This window comes from Malurus melanocephalus, unplaced genomic scaffold, assembly GCF_030028575.1.
Source record: "Malurus melanocephalus ecotype Western Australia unplaced genomic scaffold, MMel_1.1 scaffold_149, whole genome shotgun sequence".
Taxonomy (NCBI): domain Eukaryota; kingdom Metazoa; phylum Chordata; class Aves; order Passeriformes; family Maluridae; genus Malurus; species Malurus melanocephalus.
Genome location: NW_026623381.1, coordinates 83,265 through 96,535, shown reverse-complemented (window position 1 = coordinate 96,535; position 13,271 = coordinate 83,265). Strand labels below are relative to the sequence as shown.

At 47.3% G+C, this 13,271-nt stretch overlaps 3 protein-coding genes across 4 annotated transcripts; 2 read left to right on the top strand and 1 right to left on the bottom strand.

Moving 5' to 3' along the window:
* Positions 1-2,193: 2,193 nt before the first annotated feature.
* PPP1R26 (protein phosphatase 1 regulatory subunit 26) lies at positions 2,194-8,582 on the top strand. The gene has a single exon (XM_057371526.1). It carries the CDS (start codon positions 2,251-2,253, stop codon positions 6,214-6,216), a length of 3,966 nt encoding a protein of 1,321 aa, XP_057227509.1. The 5' UTR covers positions 2,194-2,250; the 3' UTR covers positions 6,217-8,582.
* Positions 8,583-9,009: 427 nt separating this feature from the next.
* Positions 9,010-11,238, bottom strand: PIERCE1 (piercer of microtubule wall 1). Its single transcript, XM_057371530.1, has 3 exons — positions 11,174-11,238; positions 11,024-11,105; positions 9,010-10,856 (listed from the first exon to the last, which is right to left on the bottom strand). Exons 1-3 carry the CDS (start codon positions 11,236-11,238, stop codon positions 10,659-10,661), a joined length of 345 nt encoding a protein of 114 aa, XP_057227513.1. The 3' UTR covers positions 9,010-10,658.
* Positions 11,239-11,373: 135 nt separating this feature from the next.
* On the top strand, positions 11,374-13,059 carry MRPS2 (mitochondrial ribosomal protein S2). 2 transcript variants are annotated; one of them, XM_057371527.1, is made up of 4 exons: positions 11,374-11,457; positions 11,536-11,613; positions 11,782-11,911; positions 12,188-13,059. In XM_057371527.1, exons 1-4 carry the CDS (start codon positions 11,430-11,432, stop codon positions 12,729-12,731), a joined length of 780 nt encoding a protein of 259 aa, XP_057227510.1. In that variant the 5' UTR covers positions 11,374-11,429; the 3' UTR covers positions 12,732-13,059. The 2 variants fall into 2 exon arrangements, with proteins under 2 accessions (XP_057227510.1, XP_057227511.1); XM_057371528.1 differs by having other exon boundaries at positions 11,375-11,457; positions 11,539-11,613.
* Positions 13,060-13,271: the final 212 nt, after the last annotated feature.

Below are 13,271 nucleotides of genomic sequence, written 5' to 3'. Positions count from 1 at the left end.
CTTCTGGATGTTCATCCTCCCATTTCCCCTCACATCCTCAGTGTGTTCCCCATTTCCCCTCACACCCTCTGCGTGTGTTCCCCATTTCCCCTCACACCCTCTGTGAGTGTTCCCCCATTTCCCCTCACACCCTCTGTGAGTGTTCCCCCATTTCCCCTCACACCCTCTGTGTGTGTTCCCCCATTTCCCCTCACATCCCCCCTCACGCAGCACCCCAGTGTCCCCTCACAGTCTCCTTGGGTGCCCTGGGTTGATTTYGGGGTACAGAAATTCACCCCAATCCCATGTAATTCATGCAGGACAMCCCCAGTCCAGGTGTGCAATAGTGAAGGCACCTGCCCCTTTCCCTGAAAACTGTGGAAATAGGTTAATAGGAAAAACGTTGAGGTGGTTTTTTTTTTTAATAAAGCTGGGAGCAAAAGTGTGTTAATTGCGTTGCTTCAAGGTAATGAGGTATCCTAATTTCTGTCTTTTTGATCCTTAGCTGCTTATTACAAGGAAAAATGTTTTTAATTTATATTTGCCCAAGTGAAGGCGTTGGAGGCTGCGTTGGGAACTGTGTGTTCAGCGACAAGCTGGGCTTGTGAGGTGCTTCTGGTTAATTCACAGCCAAATACAGGTTCTGTTGGGAGCACTGGGCTCTACTGGTGTGTGTAAAGCTGAAATACATACCAACCATTTTGACTGACTAAAAGGTGGAAGCTAAAACAGTTTGTGTTGGGTTGCTCTGGGTACCAGCCAGCAAGGATGGATGGTCTCAATCGTTATATTTGAAATTTTAATTCTGTAGGAATGGCTTGAGGTGAATYCTCATTGAGGAAAAGAACAAACAGAAGAGTGATGAAGAATTGTCTTCCCTGATTGTCTGTTACCTTACTCTCAGTGGTAAATAAATACATGTTTCAAAGTGTTTAGAGTCATTAATTCYTTAAAATATTTAATGCCACTGATTAATTTGAAACCAGAACTAGAGAATAATTGACAAGGACAAGGTCAGAGAGGTTTCAGAGGGAAAATTATATCCCTGTAGGTTGGCAGAGTCCGGTGCCACTGCAGTTGGGCTCACTGTGTCTGTGTGGAGCCTAGGCTGGAAGAAACACTCAGCTGTTCTATTTTTTTGGGAATTAAAAACCTTGATCCTACTAAATGATGCTGCAGGCGAGAAGCCTTCAACCCTCACAGGGCCACATGCAGATGGGGAACTCTTTGGGGTGTCATGTGGTATTTTGTGGATGGCTTTTCCCATTCTTCCACAAACCGAAGCTTCATTCTGTCTGCAGTTTCTACTGCAACGCAAAGAATAATTCCTAGTCTTCACCCTGCTTTTGTGCACTCCCAAAGATCTGCGTTTGCCAAGAGCTTTTATCCTGCAGTGAGGCCGGATGATCGATGTCTCAGGGTTATTGCTTTAGAGCATGTTTCAGGAAGAAATAAGATGCCTTTCCTTCTCTCTCAGCTGCCTCAGGTCCCTCAGCTGTGTGCTTAATGCCAGGTCAGAACTAGTAAATGCTGTTTTGGGATATTGTGTGAGTACTCTGCTCTTTGCTTTGTGTCCCATCATGCTGGGTCATGGTCCAGCTTTCTTCACGTCCAYCTACCCTGCACCAGTCAGCACTGCTTTCATTGGAAAACTGGAAAGCTGAGCTGTGTGTTCCTTAAAAAAGGGCAGTTATGCCAAAGGAAACAGCAAGCAGAATATTTTTCTGGGTTCTCCATTCTCACCGATTCCATTCTATTACGAATGATTTCCTTAAAATTGTTCTTTCTCTCTTGCCACAAAGTTTTCTGCGAAAGTGTTCGGACATCCTCAGTGCAAAGGGGATTGCACACACCAGTGCACTGGGTATCATCACAGTGACTTTGTGGGTCTGGCAGTACATCATTATTTAGSAGGGCATGCAAAAGGGACTGCAGAGTGCAGAAAGAGTTTTAGAAGTGAAGATAATTACCTGAACTGGGTTATGATTTTGCCAGAAAACACTACAAAACACAAATGGTGAGTGTGCTTCCTTATCCCCAGTGGCAGTAGTGACTGATTTACCCATTCAAGTGATGTTGAGGAGTAACTCCTGTGGTTGTCTGGCACGATAGTTCTGAGTGTTAATAATTTACAGTTTATGTTACCAGGATTATWACATGGAATTTCTAGAAGGCACACAATAAATATTTTCCTTTTTCTCTTGTTTTAGGATGGAGGAGAGACCAGTCTGAAAAGCTGTTCCATTGTGGACTTTGCTGTTGTCTGCTAGAATGTTCCTTATGGATGCTCCTCCTCTGGTAGCTCTTCAGACAAAATGGGAGTCCTTTGGAGCAGCAAGGAATTGTAGATATCCCGTGTGCTTCCCTGAATCCGACAGCAACGTCACCAGAACTTCTGTGAGTGCGAAAGTTCAGATGATCATAAACAACCTGCAAAGCCAAGAGCCTGCCCTGGGTATGAACAATGAGTGTGGCTGTGTTATGCAGAAGAAACAGAAAGGAGAAAAGGTTCCCAATCCCAGAGTCACATCCAGCACCACCTTGCTGCGGAAACATCCTCGGTACACCCAGTGTGGGTGCCCTGAGGATTCMGATGACTCCGAAGTGGAAGAGAACGTTGAATTTGGGACTCTCCTGCTCGATTCTGACAGYGACGATTCTGTGGACAGAGGTATAGAAGAAGCCATCCAAGAGTACTTGAAAACAAAAAGCAAGAGTGCCCCGTTGCCAAGGAATGCAGAGCGTTCTGAGAATGTAAGCAGAGACAAAAGGTTTAAGAGAGAATTCTCCCAGAACAAAGTGGCGAGTAACCTCCTCCCTGTGAAATTGAAAGCCGAGATGCTCTCTGAAGAGTACCTGTCTGACCACCTGGGAATTGGGAAAAGGCTYCAGCCTGCTTCCCCTCAGAGTATCAGCAGCGATGACTCCTTTGAACAGAGCATACAGGCTGAAATAGTGCAGTTCTTGAATGAGAAGAAGCAGCAAGAAATTAGTAAATGTGTAACTGAGGAGGATAAAAAAGATTCCGCTGTGAGATCTGTCCTAAAATGCAACAAAGAAACAACAAACAGAACGAACTGTGGGGCAATAAAGCAAAGTTGTAACGCCCTGCTCCTGAGACACCATCCCAAGCTGCAGAAATCCAGCACGCAGTCCAAGCGTTTGCAGTCCAAAATCCAAGCAGAGCCCAGAGATTTCAGCCAGGTGAACCAAGCATATCTAGAAATGGCTACTGCTAGCCAGCCSTGGCTCGTGGAGCAGAATGAGGGAAGTGGAGCTCATTACTGGGAGCCGAGGGAAGCACTTATCAAGGAGMGCATGCACACATCTGACTCGAGCAGTGATGATGGCATTGAAGAAGCCATTCAGCTTTACCAGCTGGAGAAAATCAGGAAAGAGGCAGGTCATGCAGCAAACTGTGTCCCTTTGCAGAGGGAGCAATTTGATCCAAAGGGTATGGCAGACATTTCTGCCAGCCTGACAATTAGCTCCACAAAAAGTGCCTCACCAGAAATCCATAAAAACCCTATAAGCAACAAGAGAAAAGAAATTAGTTCCAAGTCAACGGGATTAGAAAGCACCAGCAATGACTTTAACAAGCTGTTTAAACCACTGAAAAAATCCAGACATTTTGCACTTCCAGAAAACAAGATTGCTGCTTGTGAGCTGACACTGCAGGCCTCTTGCAGAGCAGACACATCTGCAGAACTCATGTGTGCAGAAGCTATCCTGGATATTTCCAAAACAATAATGCCAYCCCAAATGGGAAGTGACAACAAATCCCTCACTGCAGATTCCTTCTTTTCTCCCCAGCTTCTCTCGTCCTCCCGTTGTGAAAGTGACAGCAGCCTTGTGGACAGTGATGACAGCATCGARCAAGAAATCAGGGCTTTCTTGGCTCTGAAAGCACAGTCAGAAAACCTTGGAACAAAACCTCCCAGCCTGWCACGCTCCATCCAGATGCCTTTGCCTTCTGATCCAAACAACCTCACCRGAACTCTTGAGCCTTCTCTGCCCAAAACACTGAAATTATCCCTGACTCGTAAAAGGAGACTTAAAAGGGAAGGCAGAACAGCAAAACAAGGGGCATCAAAACCACCAGAACAGCTTGAGATGGGACTTTTCCAACCAGGTAGCTATTCCAAATTCCCTGTGCTCCAAGAGGAGTGTGCTCTGAGCAGCCCTGCAGAACTCCGGGATGCTCAGAGTAGTAAAGACCCGAGGCAGCAGCAGCTGATGTCTCCCAAATTGTCTGGCTCTGATGGCAGCAGATGTGTGGCCTTAGACTCTGTAAACTCTTTTCTGCAAGTTCAGTGTAGCACAAAAACACTTAAAAAAAACCCCACCCAAACTCCAGAGAGGGAGGGATCGGGTGATGAGAGCAGCTCTCTGGACAGTGATGAGGACCTGGATAGTGCTATCAAGGACCTGCTACAGTCTAAAAGGAAGTTAAAGAAGAAACCCAAGGATGAAAAAGCTCAGTGCAAGAAGAAAGTCAGGTTCAGTGAGACGGAATCTCAGCTGCTAGATGAGTTCAGTAACCTCCAACAAAACGAGTGGAAATGTAAAAATCCCTCACTGCTGAAAAGCTGCCTCTCAAAACCTCGGAAAGCTGTTAGGAACCCTCCAGACAATGTCAAACTTTCCATTGACAAACCAGAAACCATGAAAAACCTGGAGTTTAACTTACAGCTTAAAAAAGGCAATAAACCTAAACCAGTTTCAAACCAGCGGGGAGCTAAAAATAGAAAATGTACTTTCCCAGCTGTGTCAGAYGCCAGTGACAGCAGCTCAGTGGACAGCGATGACAGCATCGAGCAAGAAATCAGGAGGTTTTTGGCAGAAAAGGCTAAAGATTCTGCAAGCAATTCAGAGATGCAGAAAGGTGATGCAAGTCTGGATCTGTTTAGAGCGACGAAACAAACTGGCAATAAAGGAAAAGCAAAGCAACAGCTGGTGGAAAATGAAGTGGATCTCATGCTGGGTCAGAGTAAAAAGACTGAGGTGTCTCAGCAAGCTGAGGAGTTGAAGAACTCTCAGAGAACAGAAGGGAAAAGTGCAATGTTACCTGGCAGTGGGAAATGTGCTCCCTCTGCAGAGAATGTTCCTACTACTGGTCAGTCAAAAGCTAAGCAAGGACTGGGAGGGGTCAGAGGTGGTGCTGCTGGAGAGTTACCTGGGAATGCAAGRGGTAAAAGGAATGTCCGTGACACAGAACCCCCAAAACCCAGCAAAAGCGAAGGGTGTACAGTACGGAAAGTCATGAATGCAAAGCCCAGGTCTAAAAGGAAGAATACCTTCCAACTAAAAATCTCCAGTAAATTTATTGCAGGTCTGAAATACGCCCGGGACAGGAAGAAATCAATGCTTTTGAACAAAAAGCAGAAAGCAGAGTGTTTGYTCACCCAGAGCAGCACCCTGGGAATGGAGGCAGCTTCTCAGGACACAGATATACTTAACCCCTTGCCAAAAGGCAAATTTAGTGGGGAAATCACACCAGCAATAAAAACATCCAGTTCTTCTCAGAAACTCACTGTTGGAGGGGCAAGTCCCCATGTAGCAGAAATGTSTGCAGGAGCTGAGGCTGCTCCTGTGTGTCTCAGAGAGGAAGGCGAGGGTTGCAGGAAGACTGATGCTCCCGGGGATCAGTCACACTCCCACTCCAGCCTCCCCTCACAGGAGCAGAGTGTGGCAGCAGGAAAAGCTGATAAGGTTTGCAGAGGAACCTCCAGAGCTGARAACACACAGATGTGGATCGAGGAAGGAGATATCCACAAAGGCAGCTGGACTTTGTCAAATGTGGATCCCCCACSCCCTGAGTGCAGTGTGGGAAAAGCAGATAAAGCCAGCAGAGACCCAGCTCAGCAGAGTGCTGAGGTGTGCAGTAAGGGAGGGAATAACCAGCTGGACAAGAGGCCAGGTCCAAGTTTAGCTTGCCCAAGGCAGGAATTCAAAGTGACAGCAGCAGCAGTGGATAATAGAGATAATAGTGGAGGAGCATATGCAGATAACAGTGTGCAGATGTGCATTAAGGAAGAAAAAATTGACAGGCAGGAAGAAATTCAGGTATCCAGCTCTAAAATGGAAGGAAAAATACCTGTCCTGCAGAACAGGGAAACTGCTAGTGAAGTGCACCAAGGGCAGGAATTTTTAACCAAAACCTGTGCAAAATWTACTGACCTACCTGCAGGGGACTGCCCAAGTTCCCTCTTGGAAAAAAAGGTTTCAAATATGTAAGTACTTTTTTTTTTTTACACTAGCAGTCTTTTTATAAAATAACTCTCATTGTAATTACTTTGATAAWACTTGAGACAGGAAAGCAGAGGCAGTGGGAGATGCTGATACCTGTATATCATACACACACTAATGTGAAAATAATTCTATTTAACAGGGATATCATGGATAGATATACGTAGCTTTTGTAGAATTTTGTAAATTATTTAAAGTGCTCTAAGGAAATATTTTTTATAATGATTTTTAGAGCTTGCATTCCTACAGGATGCTGTAGTTACTGTAGATAAGATATTGGCTAATCACATTTTAAATTATGAGGCCTCGAATGGTCTCTCAAAGGGAAACCTGTTTGCGCACAGAATTTATTTGGGAAGCTGTTACCAGATCCTAGGAAAACAAAGCCTCGGATAGCAGTGCAGATGATCTGACASTGGTCACATTCGAGCTGCCTTAGGACAATCCTGTGGTGTGGGTTTTTGTGGGGGCTCAGTTTTCCCACCCTGAGGACTGTGGGATGAGGTCCCTAAGCAGAACTGCGGTGYGGCTGTGGGTGTGGAGATCCAGCCTGGAAGACACAAATGCAGATTCAGGTAAATCAGGTGGATGGCTCTGTCTGCAYGTTCTGGGCAAAGTGATCTCAGCAGCTGCTCCAAGTCCTTTTGAATACCCAGAACTTCCTGCTCACAGATGAKTCCAAGCAGTCCAAGACAAGTGAAGGAGCGTGTCTGTTCAGACAACATGATTTCCCTGGATTTCCCTGGATTTCCTTGGATTCCTGTACTGTTGGGCCTGCAGGGCTCAAACAATTCCTCATTATTCTCAACTATCTCATTTTGATGCCCTGCAGTTACCCAGAGATGGCTTTTGGTTTCCTCAATGAACTTTCTGGAATTGAGTGCTCTTAATTTCCCTTTTTCAGAAGTGGTTTTTAAAATGTTACATTTCTGTGAACTTYTCACTGACAATTTTGGTGCAATAAAGCAAAACCGGGTTTGCTGTAGGAAGCCACAACACAAACGCCACGGATATTTTCAGCACTGTTCTTTCTTCAGGCTCTTTCTCTGCCTSCCTTTCCAGCAGCCAGAATAAAGCAATTTTTCACTACTATCTTTTTATTCGTACTGACTTGAAACGGGATTGAAGTAGCACATTCACATCACACCAAAAAAAAAAAAAGTGCCCCTACACACTGGTTTCTCTTCAAATTCAAAAGGTGTAAATTGGAGCTGTTGGTTCTTTCATTTTCATTTGTGTGTAGTGAAGTCCTTGGAGRAGTTTGTTCTCACATCTTGTCCCTGTGAATTGATCTGATATTCTCTTTGTCTGGTCTTCTGCAGAACTTCTCTCAGCCAAAACCACCACTTAGCATCACTTTGTTTCTCAGTCACTTCAGGAGTCTTCCTCCAGGCTGGCCTTAAAYTTGCAAAATGGAGCAAAAGCAGCCAAGACTGGATCCAGTATCCCATGGTRTCCCTGGTGTGATGCAGAATATGGGCAAAATACGGTGTAGCATAGAGTAGTAACTGTGGCATGTAGAGAAACATCCTTGGTGTGTTTATGCTGTTGTGCAGTTACATTTGAAACATGTTTCTAGTGCTCACTTGRCATTTCTGACTGTCCAGCCACCTTTTTGTAGCCCTTGGGTTGGCTGGCCGGGTTGTTTAAAGGTCAGTGTGTTTTCTCATCTCCATTTTGTGGTAGGATACCTTGGAAAAGTGTTTTTGACWTAGCTCAGTGCCTGCAGTCCCTCTCCACAGGTTTATTTTTTGCTCTGCCTTGATTCTGTTGCAGGATTTGGGCCTTTTGTTTGGAATAGGTCAATAGGCTGGTATTTTAAATTAGAAGTTTTCCAAGTACCTTGCTTTAAAAGGATTAAACTGTATACTTAATTTTCCTAGGGATGTTGGAAGCACTATGTATTGTTTGTATAAAAGCTGAATGTTTCTCCTCAAAAGTTTTCAGTAAATCCTCATTAAGACTGAAAAGGTGTCTTGTGCCCCTGTYGCTGTGTCTGTGTCCTCAGTACCACTCGTGATCTGATTCACTTTCAGTGAAGATGCAATTCCAGTTACCTTGTGCTTTAAATAAAAACCTGATTTCAAACAGCACTTTTTTTTTTTTAAATTGATGAACTTGATTTGTATATAGGAAATSGTGTACATTGCTGAGTTTCTAATGTTTAATAAATGGGGTTCTGCCCATGGACCATGAAAACAGAGTGCTCCTCTGGTTTGTGTCATCATCTTGAGCGAGTAATAAGTTTTGTGTTTCCCTTTTCTTCCCTCCTGGCTGTAGTCTGAGGATGTCATTAATTCTTTATAACAAAAAACAAAGGAGAATTTACAGGATGTAGGCAAACAAAGGGTGGCTTTTGGCAGAATGGTGTTTGTGGTAGCAGAACCCCTAGAGCAGTTTTCTCTCCTGGTGCTCCTGGTCAAGAAGTGGAATATTTCCCTGTGTAACTAAATGTGTGTGAAGGAACATCTCTGGAGTTGGGACGACAGCCAAGAGAGTGCCATGGCTSCAGTGACAGTGTCCTCATCCTGCCACAGCTCTCATCACTTGTTCAGAAAACAGGTCTGGTGGTTTGGAGCAATATGAAATCCCTCTTCCACAGCAGGAAAGGCTGACCAGCTGAGAAATTGTTGAGTGGGAATAAATTCATGAGCAAGAGTCCCACATGTGGTACCAAGGCTGGGACTGCAGCACAAATCTCTYAAGGCTGAACCTTCATAGATGCAGTACCAAAAGCAGTTTTTATTTCCTGTTTRTAATGCCCATGACAGACACAGATTGGGCACAGAGTGCACAGCCCTGCTGAAAAGAGGTTTATTGCTTMATTTTTTACCCCAGTGACTGGTTTTGTGTGCTTTGGGAACAATCTTCAAGGATCCTCAAGGGACCCCAAGGACTCCCTTAATTTTTTATTACCACATTTTTGCTGTTATTTTAGGAACACGTGTTTTGACATRTAGCTGCTCTTTATACAAGGCAGGAGCACACCCTCCCTGCCCCCATTTCTTTTATTAATGGAGAATCTTYTAAATTTTTCATACCTTCAGTTTGTGATAATTCAGCCTCCCTCACATCATTTTATCTGCAAACGTGAAAATCTTCCTTTCAAAAGACAGACTAGAAAGAGATTGTTTCAGGTAGATTCTGTTTGGTAAGAGGTGTCATTTTTAGGATGAGATTTTGAAGTTGTACAGGTATTTCTTTTAAAAAAGTGTATTTGGTTGAACATTTAGAYACACTGCATACCAAACTCTTCAAAGGAACTGGTTTCAAGAATAAAATTGGAAGAAATTGAGGCAAGAAGAGGTGGGTGTTTTCAGATGGAGTGGGAAAATATGTGACAGAATCCACTACATTTATRTTTTTAAGAGGCAGCCTTATCCCTAAATTATGCCACCTGCACAAAAATCTGTGGGTAAAAATACATGTAACATTGTCACAACTATTGATTCAGCACTTTGTATTTTCTCATTTCAGGAGAAGAAAGGGAAGTTCTAAGAAGCTCCAGGTATTGTCCAGAGTCTAATGCAGGAGTAATAGCAAATGAGAGAGGGTTGSTTATTTATTTTCATATGTTAAATCTTTTAAATGTTAACTTTTCAGGCCCATTTCTGCTCAGTTTATTTATCTRTCCCAAGGTGTTGGAGTGTTGGCAGCAGAAGGGGAATTTACCCAGGTATTCCTATGTTTGAGATAACCACATGCCACAAATAGGGAATATTTCAATTGCAGTTGTGTTTGGACATAATGTTACACTCATWATTTATATTTTTAGCAAACAGAATAATATTATGCTCTTTTTATTTTTATGTTACACCTATAAGGTGGGACTGTTTCTCATCCCAAAACAGGCAGAGTAGTTTCACTTAAAAACTCATCTTGACCCAAAAATATTCAGATGTTCTTTCAGTGCAGTCAGTGTCCAACTGATGCAGTTTCTCTGCCTGTAACTACAGTTGTTCCAATAAAACTTAAAAAAAATGTTCTTTTTGATCACTTGTCATTATTTGAATAATTTCTTAAAACTTTGTTGTTTTGAGAAGAAATGTGAACTTTCTACAAGAAACCTAAAGGGTTAATGAATACCTCTGAAAAGCTTAAGCTTGATTATTCATTAAATAGTAGAGAAGCAGTTTAAATCTTAATTTTTAATGATACRGGGTACATGAGCCAGGAGTGTAAAGGATTATTAATGACAGGGGGGGATATACATAAGTAATGTATGTTGTCCTAGTATTTATATGCTACAGATAAATTAGGTAAAAGGCTTCAGAGCTACCTAACTGACATTTAACCACACTAAATCTTTAATATATTACTCCTAACGGGTACTGCTRGAGTGTTCCGTTTAGTCTCAAGGCTGGCTGGTTTTAGTCTCAAGGTGCTTTTCCCGAGCCCAGCAAAGCTGCAGTGGCTTTATCGAGTCCTCGCTAGGGCTGGTCCCTGCAGTGCGAGGGGCCGTTGGGGTTGTAGCTGGGGTGGAAGTCCATGTGCTCGTAGGCGGTGATGAAGGTGTCGGAGCCCGTGCAGTGRCTCGTCTCCACGGCCGTGTTCAGGCCGTGTCTCCTGCTCATGCCAATCTTGCCCAGATGATTCGAAAACGTGTGCGACAGRGGGTGGTACGAGTTCTGCGGGTGGCGAGAAAAAAGGGGGATGTTTTAAACGCCACCTGCAAAGCCTGGCTGCGGCACGGATGGATGCAGATAAGGACAGAGGTGTTTCCATCCGCATCGGGCGCTCAGTGCAGAGACCGAACTCGGCCGTGCCGTTGCCGGGAGCCCCCTGGGTCACGTACCGGCAGCTCATGCACCGTGGGGGCCTTGTTGCCGTAGGTCTGGTTGGAGGTCCGGAASCGGGGRTGAGCCACCGGYGGCTGCCTGCGGGGGGAGAGGACATGTAGCGCGGGGAGCGGGGCGGCGGGGGCCGCGCCCGGGGCCGCGCTCACCCGTAGCCGCTGTACAAGGTGAGCTCCTGGAAGCGGCGGGGCACCTCCGCGTTGACGCTGGACATGGCGGAGCCGCCGGGCGRGGCCGGGCCGCGGGGATGGAGCGTTACCCGGCGACGAAACGCGGAGGGTGGGGAGCAACCGCCCCGAGGAGGGCACAGCGCCCGCTCCGCCCCGCAGGAAGCGGAAAGCGCCGCTGACCTTCCCCCGTCTCCTCCTCCTGCTCCCCGTCCGTGCCCTGCGGCGGGCTCGGAGCATGGCGGTGCCGCGGTTCCTGCGGGCAGGTGAGCGGAGATGCCCGGTCCGGCCCGGCCCGGTGCGCCCCGGCTCGCCCGTGTGACCCACGCGTTTCTCTCCCGCAGCAGCCCCGCGGCTCTACAGCACCGTCCCGGTCCCGGCCACGGCCACGGCCACGGCCCCGGCGGCGACCCGACCCCGCGGTGAGTGCTGCCGTGCACCCCGGGAAAGAGGGTCCCCAGAGCCGGGCACTGCWCCCCAGCCCATGAGCGATGCCGTGCCGGTGGCACCGCCTTGCAGCAGCTGGGGGCTTTTCTGCAGTCCCGGCTCACCCCCCGAAATACAGTGATTATTTGTTTCCCCTCTCTCAGCTGACGATGACAAGCTGCTGACCGAGCCTCTCAGYCACCCCGACTTCTTCAGCGTGAAGGAGCTCTTCACCCTGAAAAATCTCTTTGATGCTCGGGTGCATCTGGGACACAAAAAGGGATGTCGGCACCGGTGAGTGATGCTTTGTTGATCCAGTGTTTGTTGACATCAGGAATGCTTCCCTAGATTGGTCTGAGCCTGGAACTGCCTACACAGRGCAGGTGACAGGGTTTCCCTCCGGTGTGAGACTGGGACACAATCGGTATGAGGGCTCTTTGCAGGGAGCACCTCTGGTATCAGCCAGGAGCTGGAGCGTGGGACAGCTTTTGCCACACACATCCCCAAACCCTCAACCCCTGCATATCCCATCCCTGTATCCCCCGTGTCGCCCTCCCGCTGCCCCCGCAGGTTCATGGAGCCCTACATCTTCGGCTGCCGCCTGGATCAGGACATCATCGACCTGGATCAGACCATGCAGCACCTGCAGCTGGCCCTCAACTTCACCGCCCACGTCGCCTACCGCGGGGGCATCATCCTGTTCATCAGCCGCAAGCGCCAGTTCTGCCACCTGATCGAGAGCACGGCGCGGGCGTGCGGGGAGTACGCTCACACCCGCTACTGGCAGGGCGGGCTCCTCACCAACGCCCACATCCAGTTCGGCCCCGGCGTCCGCCTGCCCGACCTCATGGTCTTCCTCAGCACCCTCAACAACGTCTTCGAGCCGCACGTGGCCATCCGGGACGCAGCCAAGATGAGCATCCCCACYGTGGGCGTGGTGGACACGAACTGCAACCCGTGTTTGATCACCTACCCCATTCCCGGCAATGACGACAGCCCCGCGGCCATGGAGCTCTACTGCAAGCTCTTCAGGATGACCATCATCCGTGCCAAGGACAAGAGGMGGCAGAGCGAGGCCATGGAGGAGCTGCGGAGCAAAGCCCAGGGCAATTAGAGCCTCGGTGATGGTGTCCTGCTCCATTTCTGTAGGACTGGCTCTGCAGACAGAGCTGCCTTTTGGCAGAGCTGGCTGCTTGGGGAAGGGCCCCCCAGTCCTGTGTACAGTGATCCCACAGTGGTCACAGCCATGGAGGGTCTCTAGCTCCAAAAAAATTGTCCAGAGCAATGCAAAGGAAAATGGAGCCAGGCCAGACCCTCCTCCTGGGTTTGTCACTGTTGCAGGGAGACGCCGCTGTCTTGTGGCTTTTCTGAGCTCGTGATCTCACCTGAAACCACTTGCATCTTGCGCTTCTTCTTAGCAAATAAAGGGATTTTTACCTGTGGTCCTTTTTGGTTTTTTCCCTTGTGAAGTGGGGGGAGAGGCAGGGCAGTCAAGGCAATGGGAGCAAAAGGGATGAAGGATGTCCCCAACTTGGGGAGCCAGCAGGGTGGACGATGCATCACCCCAGTGGGGGTTGGAGGGTCCCCACTTTGTCCTGGGACACACTGGGATCAAACCTCTGCCACCACGGGAAGTGGGGGACTCCAGAAGCAG